Source organism: Oryctolagus cuniculus, chromosome X (assembly GCF_051225735.1).
Source record: "Oryctolagus cuniculus isolate XC-2025 breed Fujian yellow rabbit chromosome X, ASM5122573v1, whole genome shotgun sequence".
Lineage (NCBI taxonomy): Eukaryota > Metazoa > Chordata > Mammalia > Lagomorpha > Leporidae > Oryctolagus > Oryctolagus cuniculus.
The window spans coordinates 107,577,987-107,596,657 of NC_142888.1; the positions used below are offsets into that span (position 1 = coordinate 107,577,987).

The window sequence follows — 18,671 nt, forward strand, 5'->3', positions numbered from 1 at the left end:
CATAGTTGGAGTCAGGCCACCATCACACCTGCATTACAGTCCATATGAGGACAGAGTATAGGGAACACAGTTTCCTTTTGTTTTGTTAAAAGTAAAATGGTAGAGTCAGGCAAAATTTAAGTTTGTTCCATTCAGTAAGAGAAAGTACAGATAATGATCCAAGAGATTTCAAACCAAGTGGTAAGAAGCTCAGCTTACAGCAGTTAGAGCATAGTTCATAGAGTATACAGGGAAAATGTCTTGACCTTTTGGTGATGGGCTGTTATATGTTATTCTTTTAAAGCAACAGAGCTTTTTTAAATTAATTAATTTATTTTTTAAGGAATACTAATTTCATATGTACAACTTTTAAGATTCATTTTCAATTAACTTTGTATACAGAAGACCAATTTGTACTAAGTAAATATTTCAACAATTTGCATACATATGTGTGTGTGCATGTGCACACATACACACACAAACTCTTTGAAAACAAGTATCATAGTTAAATCTCGTAATACAACTCATTGAGGACAGAGGTCCTGCATGGGGAGTTAGTGCACAGTGACTCCTGTTGTTAATTTAACAATTAACACTCTTATGTATGATGTCAGTGACTACCCAAGGCTCTTGACATGAGCTGCCTAGGCTATGGAAGCCTTTTGAATCCACAAACTCCGTCAGTATTTAGACAAGGCCATAAACAAAGTGGAAGTTCTCACCTCCTTTTAGAGAAAAGTACATCTCTCTTTGATGGCCACTTCTTTCCATTGGGATCTCACTCACAGAGAGTCTTCATGTAGAATATTTATTTATTTTGCCACAGTGTTTTGGCTTTCCATGCCTGAAATGCTCTCACAAGCTTTTCAGCCAGACCAGGAAGCCTTAAGGGCTGATTCTGAGGTCAGAGTATTACTCAAAGCAATTGTCATTCTATGAGTCTGCTGTGTGGACTGCTTCCCATGTTGGAACATTCTCCTTTTTAATTCTATCTGCTATAATTACCCCACACTTGATCCTATTTATATGGTCATTTTAATCCTATCTATATGTTCACTTTAACACTTAATATGATCACTTTAACACTTAAAATGACATTTATATCACACAGCTTAATGGGATTTGGGGTCCCATGACAAGTTTTTAAACTGTACCATTAGAAGTTAGTCCTTAGGAATGTATGCAGAACTGTACAGCTTTACAGTTAAAAACTGTCTCCTTCCTCTTATTCCACTCTTATTTCTTACTGAGATCCATCCTCAATTGACTTTATACACATATGATCAACTCTATGTTAGGTAAAGAGTTCAACAAATAGTATGAAGAGAAAAAAAAGAAAAAAATAAAAAAATGTTCCTTGACAGTCAAGACAAGGGCTACTCAAATCATCCTTTCTCAAAGTGTCAATTTTACTTCTGCAGCTTTCATTTTAGGTGCTCTATTCATTCTTGTAGATCAGGGAGAACATATGGTATTTGTCCCTTTGGGACTGGCTTATTTTACTAAGTATGGTGTTTTCCAGATTCATGCATTTTGTTGCAAATGACAAGATTTCATTTTTTTACTGCTGTGTAGTATTCCATAGTGTACACATCCCATAATTTCTTTATCCAGTCTTTGGTTGACAGGCATTTAGGTTAGTTCCATGTCTTAGCTATTGTGAATTGAGCTGCAATAAACATGGAGGTACAGATAGCTCTTTTGTTTACTGATTTCATTTCCCTTGGGTAAATTCCCAGGAGTGGGATGGCTGGGTCATATGGTAGGTCTATATTCAGAATTCTGAGGTATGTCCATACTGTCCTCCATAGTGGCTTTACCCGTTTACATTCCTACCAGTAGATTAGGGTACCTTTTCCCCCACATCCTTGCCAGCATTTGTTGTTTGTTGATTTCTATATGAAAGCCATTCTAACTAGGGTGAGGTGAAACCTCATTATGGTTTAGATTTGCATTTCCCTGATGGCTAGTGATCCTGAGCATTTTTCATGTGTCTGTTGGCCATTTGGATTTTCTCTTTTGAAAAATATCTGTTTAAGTTCTTGGCCCATCTCTTAACTGGGTGTTTGTTTTGTTGTTGTGGAGTTTCTTGATCTCTTTGTAGATTCTGGTTATTAATCCTTTATCAATTGCATAGGGCAAACAGAACTTTTTAAACAGATTTTTTTATAGTTTCTTGTTTTTTTTTTCACTGAATCATACAAAGATGTAAAGCTTTTATAGTGTGTTCATGATTACAGATAGCATTTTGGGGACATTGGATAATTTATGTTTTTGTTGTGTGGTTATGGGAAGTTGGCCTTGGGGTATAGCTCAACTGTAGCCTCCATTTTTATCTTTAACAGTTTCAACCTTTAAATATGTAGTTTTTAAAAAAGATTTATTTTATTTATTTGAAAGACAGAGTTACAGAGAGAGGTAGAGACAGAGAGCGAGGTATTTCATCTGTGGTTCACTCCGCAGATGGCCACAATGGCTGGAGCTGCACTGATCCGAAGCCAGGAGCCAGGAGCTTCTTCTGGGTCTCCCATGTGGATGCAGGGGCCCAAGCACTTGGGCCATCTTCTACTGCTTTCCCAGGCCATAGCAGAGAGCTGGATTGGAAGAGGAACAGCTGGGACTAGAACCCGCGCCCATATGGGATGCTGCGCTTCAGGCCAGGGTGTTAACTTGCAGGCCAGGGCGTTAACCTGCTGTGCCACAGCACTGGCCCCTAAAAATGTAGTTTTCTTTAAAAAAGAAAAAGTCTATGAGGCTGGTATTATGGTGAAGGGAGTTGAATTGATGCCTGTGACGTTTGGCATTCCATAGCAGAACACTAGTTCTAGTCCCAGCTGCTCTACTTCCAATCCAGCTACCTGCTAATGTCCCATGTGGGAGACCAGATGGAATTCGGGGCTCCTGGCTTTGGCCTGCCCCAGCCCTGGCTGTTGCAGCCATTTGAAAAATGAATCAGCAGATGGAAGCATCTTTCTCTCTCTCACTTTGCCTTTCAAATAAATAAATCTTTATTTTTTAAAAGATTTATTTATTTAAAAGTTAGAGTTACACAGAGAGAAGAGAGGCAGAGAGAGAGAGAGAGAGAGGTGTCTTCCATCCGATGGTCCATTCCCTAGTTGGCCGCACACCTGGAGCTGAGCTGATCTGAAGCCAGGAGCCAGGAGCCAGGAGCCTCCTCCGGGTCTCCCACACGGGTGCAGGGGCCCAAGGACCTGGGCCATCTTCCACTGCCTTCCCAGGCCACAGTGGAGAGCTGGATGGGAAGTGGAGCAGCCAGGTCTTGAACCTGTGCCCATATGGAATGCCAGCCCTCCAGGCCAGGGCGTTAACCCACTGTACCACAGCAGCAGCCCCAACAAATAAATCCTTTAAAAGTTTATTTCTTCATTTTTATGTATTTGAATGGGAGAAAGAGAGTTTGGTCTTCCTTCAACTGGTTCACTCTCCAAATGCCCACAACAGCCATGATTGTCCCAGGCAAAAGCCAAGAGCCAGAAACTCAACTCATATCTTAAACTTTGGAGGTAGAGACCCAAGTACTAAGGCTATCACCTCCTTATTTCCAAAGAGTACATTAGCTGGAACCTGGATTGGATGCAGAGGTGGGATTGAATCCCAGGGACTCTGATACAGAATGTGGGCTTCCCAAGAGGCTGCATAATCCTTTTACCACAATGCCTGTCCCCAAAAGTGGTTTTTGATCAGCAACTTCAAATGTAACACAAAAATATATAATGATATAGTATGATAAATATCTTTGCACATATATCCTAGATTCAATAGCTAAGGTTTGCTATACCTGCTTCATTATTCCTTCTTCTCTGAATTATATTAAAGCATCTCCCAGTCATTGTCATTTGACACTCCCCCTCATACACCATACTTTGGTATGGGTCTCATAAAAGGAATGCTTTCTTTTTGAAAATTTTTTATTTATTTATTTGACAGGTAGACTTACAGACAGTCAGAGAGACAGAGAGACAGAGAGAAAGGTCTTCCTTGCGTTGGTTCACTCCCCAGATGGCCGCTATGGCCGACGCTGCGCCAATCCAAAGCCAGGAGCCAGGTGCTTCTTCTTGGTCTCCCATGCGGGCGTAGGGGCCCAAGCACTTGGGCCATCCTCCACTGCCCTCCTGGGCCACAGCATAGAGCTGGACTGGAAGAGGAGCAGCCGCCAGGACTAGAACCCGGCACCCATATGGGATCCTGGCGTCACAGGCGGAGGATTAACCAAGTGAACCACAGTGCCAGCCCCTTTTTTGCTTTTACAAATTTTGTATGCAATGCAAGTTCAATATAAAGAAAAAATAGAAGGGAGAGAAAGTATGAGGGAAAAATGCTCACGTGTAGCTTCAGCACTCAGACATAAACTACTGTTGATATTGGGGTGTGTATGTTCATCTAGTCTCTTTGATTTGCTTATGGAGGTTTTAACTTTTATGTTTTTTTTTTTAAGTTTACTTGAGAGGCTGAGAGAGAGAGAGAAAGAGAGCCAGTGCATGAGAGAGAGATAGTGGTTTACTCTCTAAATGTCTACCGTGGCTGTGGCTGGGCCAGGCAAAGCTAGGAGCTGGAATCTCAATCTAGGTCTACCACAAGTATGACAGAGACTCGTCTACTTGAGCCTTCACTGCTGCCTACCAGGAAGTACATTAACAGAAAGCTGGAACTGCCCAGACCTGAACTCAGGCACTCTGATATGGGATGGAGGTGTCCCACGAGGTGTCTGAGTTGCTAGACCAAATACCTGTCCCCACATTTACTTGTTGTCAATAAAAATCATGTACATACTACATTGCAATTTAACAATTTTGGACATTTTCCAGTCATTAAAGTATTATTTTACAACAAACTTTATGCCTCCATGGTATTCCATTAAATGGATTTGTCGTAATTTAAATTTGTAAACAATCCATTGTTGTTTTTGGGCATTTAGATTTTTAAAAAGTGAATTATTTTCTTTTTTTGAAAAATATTTCATTTATTTGAAAGGCTGTTACTGACAGAGAAAGAGAGAGAGAGAGAGAGAGAAACCTTCCACTCACTGGTTTACTCCCCAAGTGGCCACAATATCTGGGGCTGGGCCAGGCCAAAGCCAGTAGCCTGGAACTCCATCTGGATCTCCCGTGTGGGTGGCAGGAGCCCAAGCACTTGAACCATCTTCTGCTGCTTTCCCAGGTGCATTAGTGGATCAGCTGGAAACTGGTGCATATGGGATGCCCACGTTGCAGACAGCAACTTAACCCACTGTACTACAATGGCAGCTCCAAGTGAATTATTTTCTACTGCTGAATACTTGTTTTTACTTTTCCCTACATTTTCTTCCAATACCAGAAATAATGGACTTAGTATGGAGAATGTGATGCTGATAAAAATCATATTTATGGCTGGCGCTGCGGCTCACTAGGCTAATCCTCTGCCTTGCGGCACCGGCACACCGGGTTCTAGTCCCGGTCGGGGCGCCGGATTCTGTCCCGGTTGCCCCTCTTCCAGGCCAGCTCTCTGCTGTGGCCAGGGAGTGCAGTGGAGGATGGCCCAAGTACTTGGGCCCTGCACCCTATGGGAGACCAGGATAAGTACCTGGCTCCTGCCTTTGGATCAGCGCGGTGCGCCTGCCCCAGCGCCGGCCGTGGCGGCCATTGGAGGGTGAACCAACGGCAAAGGAAGACCTTTCTCTCTGTCTCTCTCTCACTGTCCACTCTGCCTGTCAAAAAATAAAAAAAAATAAAAAAATAATATTTATGAAATATACTTTGACAGAAACTACATTCTCTCTATATACAGTTTAATTAATTTTATCATAATAGCAGAAATACTTGTGATAATTCCCAAATACTGTTTTCTTAATTATAAATGAGTAAGATCTTATTTTGATTCTCTCTCAAAAAAAGTGTTTTTATTTTAGATCCGAATGCAGGCTCAAGGAAGCTTGTTCCAAGGGAGCATGATTGGCAGTTTCATTGACATATATCAACAAGAAGGCACTAGGGGTCTGTGGAGGGTGAGTACTCTTTTTGTTGTTGTTGTCCTATACTCTCAGTTCCTAGAATTTGCAAAGAATATTTTGATGTAAAGCCACAAAATTGTGAAGTATAACCCACAAAATAAGATAATATACTCCTCGTCACCTGTGAAAGGACCTGCACCTGCCAGTGGTTTTTATTTCTGCATGATGTATAAGTGAGGAAAGTTGTTATGCTATTTGAGATAGCCATTTTGATTTGTTCAAATTCACAGTAAATTTAGTTCTTCAAGGTATTTTTTGTCAGTTTTGTACTAATATAGTAATATGTGTCTGTGATAGTCTCAGTAATACTTATATTCAAAAGTTGTTACATAACTTTTTTAATTTATAAAAAGTAAATTATGCACTATAAAATATTTAGTAGATATAAAAAATGGAAAAGAAAAAATCGAGCAGTCTTGCTATCTAGAAATAATCACTTTTAAAAAAAGATTTATTTTAGGAGCCAGTGCTGTGGTGTAGTGGGTAAAGCCACCGCCTGTGGTGCTGACATCCCATATGGGCGCCGGTTGGAGTCCCGGCTGTTCCACTTCCAATCCAGCTTTGTGCTATGGCCTGGGAAATCATTGGAGGATGGCCCACATGGGAGATCTGGAAGAAGCTCCTGGCTCCTGGCTTCGGATTGGATTGGCACAGCTCTGGTGTTTGTGTCCATCTGGGGAGTGAGCCAGCAGATGGAATACCTCTCTCTCTCTCTCTCTCTCTCTCTCTCTCTCTCTGCTTCTGCTTCTGCTTCTGCTTTTCTGTAACTCTGCCTTTCAAATCAATAAATGAATCTTTAAAAATTTTATTTATTTATTTATTTGAAAGGCAGAAATAGAGAGAGAAGGGCATGGAGGGAAGGAGGGAGGAAGGGGGAAAGAGAGAGAGAGAGAAAGAGAGAGAGATCTTCCATCTGCTTGTTCACTCCCCAGGTGGCTGCAATGTCCAGGGTTGGGCCAGATTGAAGCCAGGGACCAAGAGCTTCTTTCATGTCTCCCATGAGGGTGTAGGGGCCGAAGTACTTGGGCCATCTTCAACTACTTTCCCAGGTCGTTAGTGGGTAGCTGGATTGGAAGTGGAGCAGCCAGAACTTGAATCGGCACCAATATGGGATGCCAGTACTGCAAGTGGAGCTTAACCTTCTATACCACTGCGTTAGCCCGAAGATAATCACTTTCAGCACTTGTCATGCAAAAGGTCTTTAGAAAATTCATGGAAAATTAATATTATGAAAGAAAACTATGCATGGGTTTCATTTTTATAGTGTCAAACTTAATTCCATATTTTCATAAACTTTTTAAAATATGTTATTTCATTTGCGGGTGCAGGGGCCCAAGAGCCTGGGCCATCTTCTACTGCCTTCCCAGGCCATAGCAGAGAGCTGGATCTGAAGAGGAGCAGCCAGGTCTCAAACTGGCGCCCATATGTGATGCCAGAGCTTCAGGCCAGGGCGTTAACCCACTGCACCACAGCATCTGCCCCTGCTGTAACTTTTTAATTCTGTTGTAATCACTGAATATTGTGATATTGAATATGACGCTAAATAGAATATGCAGTGGAGTGGAATGTGAGATCCATTAATATACTTTTAAATTAAAATGAGAGCTTTGCTATTTTTCTTTCTTTAAAGCTTTCCACGACTATTTATTGTAAAAAATTATAAGCACAAGTGTTCAGAGAATAGAGCTATAAAAATAACAAACCTGTGGGTTTGATTAAAGAGCTATTACGGTTTGACCATATTTGCTTTATCTGTCTATTTGTATAGATGCACATACAATTTTTTTTGTTAAACTGTATGAAAGTAGTTTTAGGAAAAATCATAATATTCTAAATACTTTATTATGCATCTCCTAGAAATAAGGACATCCTCTTACATAATAACAATACCATTATCTCATCTAAGAAAATTAACAAGTCATGGGGCCTCTGCTGTGGTGCAGGGGTTAAGCGTCCTATATTGGAATACTGGTACAAGTCTGGGCTGCTCCACTTCTGATCCAGCTCCTTGTTAATGCATCTGGAAAAGCAGCAGAAGATGGCCAAACACGTAGGCCCATGACTGCACGTTGGAGCTCTGGGCCCCTGGCTTTGGCCTGGCCCAGATCTGACTGTTGTGGCCATTTGGGAAGTGAACCACTGGATGAAACATCTTTTCTCTCTCTGTCACTACATCTTTCTCTGTCACTCTGGCTTTTAAATAAATAAAATAAAGCTTTAAAAAATAGAAAAAAATTACCAAGTCAATAATATATAATATCCAGTCCATATTCAAATTTCCTCTATTGATGAGGCCATGGTAGTTTTATTATAGAATATTTGTGATGTTTAACTTATTCCTTTCCCCCCGTATTTGCTATAAACTAAAAGTTGGATCCTTTTGCTTGATCATATTCATGTTAAATGTTTTTGGCCCAAGTGCCTAGGTGATGCTGTGTGTTTCATATTTCTTTTTAAAATTTATTTATTTGAAAGGCTAAGTGACAGAGAGAGGTTGGGAGACATAGATAAATAGATTTTCCATCTACTGTTTCACTCCCCAAATGGCTGCAAAAGCCTGGGCTGGGTCAGGCCAAAGCCAGGATCCTGGAACCCATTCCAGGTTTCCAACGTTAGTTCAGGGGCCCAAGCACTTGGCCCAACCTCTACTGCTTTCCCAAGCAGATTAGCAGGGTGCTTGATCAGGAGCTGACTAGCTGGGACTCAAATTGTCACTCTGATATGGGATACTGGCATCTCAAGCAGTGGCTTAACCTGTTCTTAAGAACCTGCTGCACCATAATACTGACCTCTATTTCATATTTCATCACAGCAAGAGGTATATAATGTTATTTGTCTCATAATTAGTGGGCCAATTTTTATTCATAAGACCATGTCCACCAGAAGTTTTTTTCCCCCTTTGCAGTTAGCAAATAATCTGTGGGGTGATATTCTTAGCAATATATACGTATCCTAATACCTAATAACCTTTCATCTAGTGATATTAGCATTCATTAATGATGTTTGAAGTTTGCTTTTTGATAACAGTTGGGCATGCTTTCTTGATTAATGTAATTTAAAGCCAGAAATGGAACTAACTAGAACTTTCTCACAAACTAATGCCAAGAGACAGACACAAACAGAGCAATAAATAAAATTGGAGGTTTTGTTAGGGGACCACAGCGACTTTATTTTTTTATAAAGATTTATTTATTTATTTGCAAGTCAGTGTTACATAGAGATGAAGAGACAGAGAGTGAGCGAGAGAGAGAGAGAGAGAGAATATCTTCCATCTGCTGGTTCACTCCCCAAATGGTCACAATGACTGGCTGTGCCAGTCCAAAGCCAGGATCCAGGACCTTCTTCTGGGTCTCCCATGTGGGTGCAGGAGCCCAGGCACTTGGGCCATCTTCCACTGCTTTCCCAGGTGCATTAGCAGGGAGCTGAACTGGAAGTGGAGCAGCTGAATCTTGAACCTGTACCCATATGGGATGCCGTTATCCCAAGAGGCAGCTTTACCTGCTACTCCATAATGCTGGCTCCATTTTCTTTTTTTTTTTAATTTTTAACTGCATAATATTATATGTAATATAATATTTACCATCTTTTTTTAAAAGTGTACCTTTTTTAAAGATTTATTTATTTATTTGGAATTCAGAGTTACACAGAAAGAGAAGGGGAGGCAGAGAGAGAGAGAGAGAGAAAGGGAGACTGAGAGGAAGGTCTTCCATCTGCTGGATCACTAACCAAATGGCCGCAACAGTTGGAGCTGGGCCTGTCCAAAGCCAGGAGCCAGAGTTTCTTCCAGGTCTCCTACATGGTTGCAGGGGCCCAAGCACTTGGACTGTTTTCCACTGCTTTCCCAGGCCATAGCAGAGAGATGGATCAGAAGAGGAGCAGGCAGGACTCCAACTGACAGCCATATTGGGATGCCAGTGCTGCAGTCAGAGGCTTAGCCTACTACACTACAGCGCCGACCCCCTGACTTTTTACATGTAGACATTTAATCCAGTCTCTCAGAAGCATTGTGTGGGCCACACGGAACATGCTGTGACCTGAATTCAGCTCATGGGCTCCAGTTTGGGGCCTTTCTGCTCACCAAACTAGTCTTGTGTGAAGGTCATCTTCTTTAACAGAATGAAGCAGGGGGAAGGCACTGTTTGGCTAGCCCATCAGATCAGCAGAAGCAAGGATCTTGGCACAGCTCCATCACTTCTACTTGATAGACTGAGTTTTGGAATTTAGAGATGATTTAACACTTAATAAGTGTTACCCCAGAAAGAATTTTCCCTGTGGTATGTTATTTTCTATTAAAAAATGTATTTCTTCATCCCCCAGCTTTATTTGTGATTGACAAAAATTATATATATTTAAGCAGGATATATTGTTACTTTCAATTATAAATTACATTAAACACAATTACCAAAGTGAAAATTCATTGTGAAATGTGAAAAAATACAGAAGGGTATACAAATGAAAATTAACTTGTCTATTATCCTAATCTCATAAAATATTTTATTGTATTTCCTTCTAATCCTTTCTAAAAGTCTGCTATGCATGTATGTATATGTATACCTTTTCCCCCAACGTTAGAGTCATACTACATGTATAATCACTTGCCTTCTTGAATATACCATAAACATTTTCTTGTATCGTTAATTTTCTTCAGAAATGGAATTTTTAATGCTAGGAACTTTGCCCCGGCCTTCCCGTACCTGCTCCATATCTCTGTTGTCACGCTAGTGGCTGTCCTGCACATCCTAACATGCTGTGCATGTATAAACTTGGAAGTTCTCTTCCCCCTGCTGATTTTTGCTTTATGATTTAATTCATTTGTTTAATTACAGCTTTGCTGGGATAATTCACATAGCACGAAATTCACCATCTTTAAAGTGTACAGTTTATTTCTAGTGTATTCACAGATTGCTGCAATCATCAGCACTAAGTTTAGAACATATTCATCATCAGAATGAAAACCCCCTCTGCTTTAGTGTTTACTTCCCATTTTCCCCAACCCTTCCAGCCCTAGGAAACTATGACTCTCTGTCTCTATCTATTTGCCTAGTCTAGATATTTCATCCACATGGAATCATAAAATATGTAGTCTCTTGTGACTAGCTTCTTCCATTTAGCAGGCTATTTTCAGGGCTCATCTATGCTGCAGCATGAATCAATACTTTATTTCTTTTTGTGGCTGAGTAATAATTGCATTGTATAGATATACCACCTTTTGTTTATCCTTGCATCAGCTAATGTGCATTTGGGTTATTTTGAACTTTTGGACTGTTGTGAATGATGATGTGAACATCATGTTTGCATTAACAAATATTTTCAGTGCTCTTGGGTATATACCTAGGGGTGAAATTGTTTGGTCATGGGATAACTCTAGTTTAGCTTTTTAAGAAGGATTTATTTATTTGAAAGGCAGAGTGGCACATAGAGAGATATCCTTCATCTGTGGGTTCACTCCCCAAGTGGTCGCAACAGCTGGGGCTGATCCAGGCTGAAGCCAGGAACTCAGAACTCCATCCAGGTTTCCCACATAGATTGCAGGGGCCCGAGCACTGGGGCTAGCTTCCACTGATTAGGTACATTATAGCAGGGAGCTGGATCAGAAGTGGCACAGCCAGGACTCAAGCTGGGATTCTGATATGGGATTTGATATTGCAAGCAACAGCTTAAGCCATGGTACCACCACACCGGCTCCTATTCTAACCTTTTGAGGAGATGCTAAATCGCTTTCCACAGTGACTGTCCCATTTTACATTTCTTTTTTTTTAAGATTTAATTTATTTATTTGAGAGGTAGAGTTACAGACAGTAAGAGGAAGAGACAGAGAAAGGTCTTCCTTCTGTTTGTTCACTCCCCAAATGGCTGCAATGGTCAGAGCTGCGCCGATCTGAAGCCAGGAGCCAGGAGCTTCTTCTGGGTCTCCCTTGTGAGTGCAGGGGCTCAAGCACTTGGGTCATCTTCTACTGCTTTCCCAGGCCACAGCAGAGAGCTGGATTGGAAGAGGAGCAGCCGGGACTATAACTGGCTCCCATATGGGATGCCGGCACCACAGGCGGAGGATTAATCTACTGTGCCATGGCGCCAGCCCATTTTACATTTCTACCAGCAGGGAATGAATATTCTAATTTCTCTAGACCCTCACCAATACTTGCTGTTAGTTAAAAAAAATTATTATAGCCATCCTAGTAGGGTGAAGTAGTATGTCATTGTGATTTGGATGTGTGTCCCCCTAATGATCCTAAGCATCTTTTCATGTGCTTATTGGCTATTTGTGTATGTTCTTTGGGGAAAGTGTCTTCAGATCTTTTGTTCATCTTTTTATTATTGTGAGAGTTTCTTCTATATTCTAGGTACAGCTCCTCTCTCAGATATGATTTGCAAATATTTTTTCCCATTGTGGGGATTTCTGTTTCTTGATGATGCCTTCTGAATAAAAGAAGTTTTCAATTGTGATTAAGTCCAATTTATCTATTTCTATTTCTTTCTTTTTTCGGTACTTTGAGTGTCAAATCACTATTTCTGATACAGCAATGAATTGGGAATTTATAAATAAGTGGTCCAGTTTAGTCAGTGATTTTAAAGAGTGACCTCTGTACTTCAGACTTGGATTTTCCTGACACTTTTTAACTCCTGACCTATGTTGTTTGCTTTAAGACTTATGTCACCCCTTTTGTATTTCCCTGTGTCTGATGTTACTTATAGGGTGTGGTGCCAACTGCTCAGCGTGCGGCCATCGTTGTGGGAGTAGAGCTGCCAGTCTATGATATTACCAAGAAACACTTGATATTGTCAGGAATGATGGGAGATACAATTTTAACTCATTTTATGTAAGTAGGATAGTGTGTGTTCATTCTATATTTCCAAGATTTTGAGTGCAAAAAGCCTCGTTCGCTGAAGTCCTCAGGTGGAATTGATAACTGGTATGTATAACCTAAATACCTTTGTCTCTCCTATTACCAGGATTTCAAGCCTTCTGCACTCTTTATATGTCGTAGAGATCTCAGATCTATGGGCACTTGGGTATTTGGGAGCAATGTCTAATACAGGATTTGCATTCGTTCATACTTAGCCTTTGTATTTAATAAGCACGTCTGTTATTTGCTTTGATTAATTTTGTATCAGAAAGCAAACTTTTTTCAATGAGAATCAGAAAAACGGGGTGAAATTTGATGGAGTCTCTGAAATTAAACCACAGTTTTTGGCTAGAGACTGTTGGTAATCCCATCTTGTACTTCTTTATCTTGTAACCTTTATGGTATTTTGCTACTTGCTCACATTTAGCATGTGATGCTGTGGTTTGAAAAAAATATGTAACTAATAGATGTGCATAACACCTCCTGCTTAAGGATCTTGTTAAGCTTATAAACTGTCTCCTAAAAAAAGAAGCCAGGTTTCAGATTGAAAACTGAAGGAATAACTTTTAAATGATATCTCTTTAGAAAGATTTCCTTTCTCTTTGAAGTGCAATGAAAGGGCAAGTACTGGGTTTTATCTAATGGATGTGAATTATTGTATGTTTATGTTGAGCCTAATTTGTGTGTAAGAGGGCTGGAGGTGTAAGTGGGGACAATGTATTTTAAAAGTTTTCATCTTTAGTTCCAGCTTCACTTGTGGCTTGGCTGGGGCTCTGGCCTCCAATCCAGTTGATGTGGTACGAACTCGCATGATGAACCAGAGGGCGATTGTGGGACACGTGGACCTCTATAAGGGTACTTTGGACGGTATTTTGAAGGTATGCACACTGTGGATTTCAGTTCCCTGTTTAGTTTTCTTTCATGTCTCAAGCCTTTCAATCCTTAGTTGCTGCATCTCATTCTGAAGGTGAAAGAATCATTATGTGTATTTTTAGTAGCCTCTCAGTCAATCTCAGAGAAGCTATCTCCTTGGAAATTACTGATACACAGCGATCCTTAATGTTCTCATTCCAGTTTGAGTGCCTGAGAATATAGGGTACTTTTATTAATAGCATCATGTAGAATTATGAGTAGAAAAGACTTAACATAGTCCATATTTGTCCACTTCAGACAAGTCAGAGACCCTGTAATAGAAAATCTGGTACTTTAAACAACAACAACAACAAAAGCCTGGTGCTTGATTTTAGTTCAGGGTTTTGCTGTTGTTCACAACTGACTTTGAAACTTTCAATTGTTAGGCTTATAGAAAGGTGAATTCTATAAATGTATTATGTAAGTACTGATGATATTATCACTACTGCAGGGACAAATTTGGGGTTAAAATATGATGCTGCAATATGGTTTCTCTGATATTTTCCACTTCATTTAGTAGCTATTTATTATATATCAGGTACCATTTGAGTAGTAACAGAAATTATAGCTATTACAAAAGTACTGTAGGTGTGCAAACTGATAATCAACATAATGCAGTAAGTGATGAACTCAGAATTCTACTGGGAGGAAATTTTAGCCTAGCTTGGAAGTTTGAGATAGGCTTACTGTAGACTGTGGCATTTTGAACAATAATAACTCACATCTGTTGAATGCTTTACTGTGTGTCAGGAACTGTCCTAATGAGCCTTACATGTATGTATTCATTCATTTAATCTCCACCATTATCCTGTAATGAAGTAGATATTGAAGCACTGAGAGAGTTAGCAATCTGCCCAAGGTTTTGCAGCTAGTAAGTAGGAGAGGTGAGATTTAAACTCAGACCATTTGGTTTCAAACCAACTTTCTTAACTAACTTCTACATTATGATGACTTCCTCAAATATAGCCAAACATATCCACTTGATGTTCCTTATGCACATCAAATTATGATGTGTCCCCCATAGTGCTTATCCTTCTGTGATATCTCTGTCAATGAATGTCACTCTCTGGTCACCAAATCCAAAACCCAGTTTAGTTGGGTTCTGAAGGATACAGAATGTTAAACAGAAGTCATTGGACCTTTTTTAACTTGATGGGGAGCTATGGAAAGCTTTTAATAAGTTCATATTTGCATTTTAAATAGACTAACTTTGTGGTGACTGATCTAAAACAGTGGTTCTCAATCTTGGATGCACACTGGAATCATTTGGGGAATTTTCACAGCTTGGCCAATTAGCTCAAAATCTGGGCAGTGGGGCCGGGCACTGTGGCGTAGTAGGTTAAGCCTCTGCCTTACACCTTATCCCATATGGGCACTGGTTCAAGTCCCAGCTGCTCCACTTTCAATCCAGCTCTCTGCTATGGCCTGGGAAAGCAGTGGAAGATGGCCCAATGTTTGGGCCCCTGCACCCGCATGAGAGACCCAGAAGAAGTTCCTGGCTGCTGGCTTTGGATTGGCCCAGCTCTGGCTGTTGTGGCCATTTAGGGAGTGAACCAGAGGATAGTAGACCTCTCTCTCTGTCTCTCTGTAATTCTGCGTCTCAAATAAATAAATCTTTTAAAAAACCTGGGGAGTAGGACCCAGGCATCAATATTTTAAAAACTTTGAGGCTGGGGCCGGCATTGTGGCGTAACAGGTTAAACCACTACCTGCAATGCTGGCATCCCATATATGTGCCAATCCCAGAGCAGTGGTTCTTAAAAGTGTCACATGCATCACAGTTACCCGGAGGGCTTGCTGAAGTGTGGTTAGCTCGGTCCCACGCTTCAGTAGGTCTACAGTAGGACCTGAGAATTTGCATTTTTTTAAAAAAGATTTATTTACTTATTTGAAAGGCAGAGTTACAGAAAGTGGGGGAGAAGGCGGGGGAAGAGAGAGAGAGAGACCTTCTATCTACTGGTTCACTCCCCCAGATGGCCACAGTGAAGCCAGGAACCTGGAATGCCATCTAGTTTCCCATATGGGTGGCAGGGACCCAAGTACTTGGGCCGTCTGCTGCTGCTTTCTCAGTCATATCAGCAGGGAGCTGGATCAGAAGTGGAGTAGCTGGGTCTCAAGCCCATGCTCATACAGGATACATGCGTCATAGGTGGCAGCTTTACCTGTTGTTCTGCACCACCGGCCCTGAGAATTTGCATTTCTAACAGGTTCCCAGGCAATAGTGATGCCGCTAGTCTGAGGACCACGCTTTGAGAACCAGTGACCTACAGATAGGGAAGCCGATGAGGGGGAGAAAAAGGTCTCTTTCTAGTAATCTGAACAAGAGGAGATAAGGCCTGGACTTGAGCTTGATAGTGGGAATGCTGAAGGTGGGACAAAGTTGAAATGAATTTAGTTGATAAAGTCAGCAAGATTTCTTTGATTGGATATGGAGAGGTATGGGAAAAATGTATCAAAGATAGCTTCTGGGATTTTGGATTTGGTGACCAGGTGGTAACATTTTTGACAGAAGGATCACAGGAAGAGGAGCAGGTTCTGTGGGAGACACATCGTCATTTGAACACATAATTTGATGTGCCTGTGGAACATTTGGTGGATGTATTTGGCTGTCCTAGCCCTAATTCAGGGGAGAGTGCATGGCTATAGGTAAGAGTCTGTGGATCATTAGTGAAGAAGTGGTACCTAACTGTGGAGGGGCTGACCAAAGAAAGCAGGTAGAGGAGTTTGTGACCTTTTTGCCTTCCCAGCACACTGGAGTCACGCATACCTCTCTCCAGCAATGGCGAGTCACTGAAGCAGTGATTCTTGGACCCTGGGGAGTATAGTTTGGCAAAAGCCCCCGTTGGTATTTCTGACATGCTCAGTCCTCCATTTGACAGTCACTGGTGTAGAAGGAAGAACGGTGGGCCAAGGAAAGAACACTGAGGGGATACCATTTTTTAAGGGCTTGGAAGGTAAGGAAGCCAAGAAAGATCCCAAAAGGTAGCAGTTCTAAGAAATATGGAAACATAGGAGAGAGTGGTGTCGTGGAAACCTCAGGAATAATGAATTCCGGGAAAGAATGAATAGTTATTTAATGTCACATACAGTAGCAATATCCAGTATGATAAGGACTGCAAAGTGTCTGTTGGATCTGAAGGAGGTTTGGTACATTGCTTTGTTTGTTTGTTTGTTTGTTTGTTTGTTTTGACAGGCAGAGTGGACAGTGAGAGAGATAGAAAGAGAGAAAGGTCTTCCTTTTGCCGTTGGTTCACCCTCCAGTGGCCGCCATGGCTGGCGCGCTGCGGCCGGTGCATCGCTCTGATCCGAAGCCAGGAGCCAGGTGCTTCTCCTAGTCTCCCATGGGGTGCAGGGCCCAAGGACTTGGGCCATCCTCCACTGCACTCCCGGGCCATAGCAGAGAGCTGGCCTGGAAGGGGGGCAACCGGGACAGAATCCAGTGCCCCGACCGGGACTAGAACCTGGTGTGCCGGCGCCGCTAGGTGGAGGATTAGCCTATTGAGCCCCGGCGCCGGCCAGTACATTGCTTTTTGTAAAAGTCAGATTGCTGTACATTGATGGATATGTTTAATCATTCATTAATTCAATAAAAAGTTCATATTTTACATTGTAGGCACTATTCTAAGTTGGTGGGGATATGTTGGTCAACAAAAACATCCCTGCCTTCATGGCACTTAGAATCCAACAGAAGGAGATAAACACTTAGGAAGTGAAATCTTCAAGTATAAAGCACTCTTTCATGAGTGGCTAGGAGGAACTAGAAGGTACAATAATATAGGAATGGCATTTATTATGTGCCAGACACTATACATAGACTATATCCTTTGACTCTCACAACAACCTTGAAGAGGCAGGTATTATCTTTCCCATTTAACAAAGGAGGAAACCCAGGTGCAGAGTAACTAAGTAACTCACTCAAGATCACATAACTAATAAGTGCCAGTTCTGGGATTTATGTCAGGGGCTGACTGGTTCCAAAGTTTGTGCTTATAGCCCCTATGCTGTATTGTATCTATGGAAACATTCTTATGTTGATTATAACTTTTGAAAAAAGATTCAGGGGCCGGTGCTGTGGCGTAGTGAGTCAAGCCACCGCCTGCAGTGCCAGTATCCCATATGGGCGCCGGTTCGAGTCCTGGCTTTTCCACTTCAGATGCAGCTCTCTGTTATGGCCTGGAGAAAAGCAATAGAAGATGGCCCAAGTCCTTGGACCCCTGCACTCATGTGGGAGACCTGGAAGAAGCTCCTAGCTCCTGGCTTTGGATCAGCGCAGCTCTGGCCATTGTGGCCAATTGGGGAGTGAACCAGCAGATGGAAGACCTCTCTCTCTCTCTCTCTCTTCTCTCCCCCCCCCCCCGCCTCTCCGTTGCTCTGTGTAACTCTGCCCTTCAAATAAAAATAAATAAATCTTTTAAAAAAGATTCATTTATTAATTTTAAAGGCAGAGTTCAACACACACACAGAGAGGGAGAGACAGGCACACACACACAGATCTTCTATCCAACAGTTTACTCCTCAAATCGGTTTGCTCCTCAAATGGCTGCAATGGCCAGGGCTGGGCCAGGCTGAAGCCAGGAGCCTGGAACTCCACCTGGGTCTCCCACAGGGGTGGCAAGGCCTCAAGTACTTAGCCCATGCTCTGCTGCTTTCCCAAGCACATTAGCAGGGAGCTAGATAAGAAGCAGAAAAGCTGGACTTGAATTGGAGCTCTAATATGGGATGCCTGTGCAGTGTAGCAGCAGTTTAACTGTCTGTGCCATGACACTGGCCCCTGGTCATAACTCTTAAGTATTTGTATTTGCTCACTCATTCACTTATTAGCTGTTTTCTCTTTACACTGACTTTATTCTATCTGTGTTGTCAATATATATTTAGTATCATGCTTTATTATTTTGTATTTCATCTTTTAGAGTCCCAAAACACTGTGG

At 41.6% G+C, this 18,671-nt stretch overlaps 1 protein-coding gene across 7 annotated transcripts in view; it reads left to right on the forward strand.

The window, feature by feature from the left end:
- Positions 1 to 18,671, forward strand: part of SLC25A14 (solute carrier family 25 member 14) — a 44,545-nt gene that overhangs the window by 19,475 nt on the left and 6,399 nt on the right. For all 7 annotated transcript variants that reach the window (XR_016227742.1, XR_016227741.1, XR_016227740.1 and 4 more), the window contains 3 exons: positions 5,885 to 5,980; positions 12,680 to 12,804; positions 13,574 to 13,709. Coding sequence is in view for 4 of the 7 variants with exons in the window: in XM_008273187.5 (XP_008271409.1) it covers positions 5,885 to 5,980; positions 12,680 to 12,804; positions 13,574 to 13,709 (357 nt within the window). In the remaining 3 variants the exon portion in view is untranslated. The remainder of the gene's footprint in view (positions 1 to 5,884; positions 5,981 to 12,679; positions 12,805 to 13,573; positions 13,710 to 18,671) is intronic.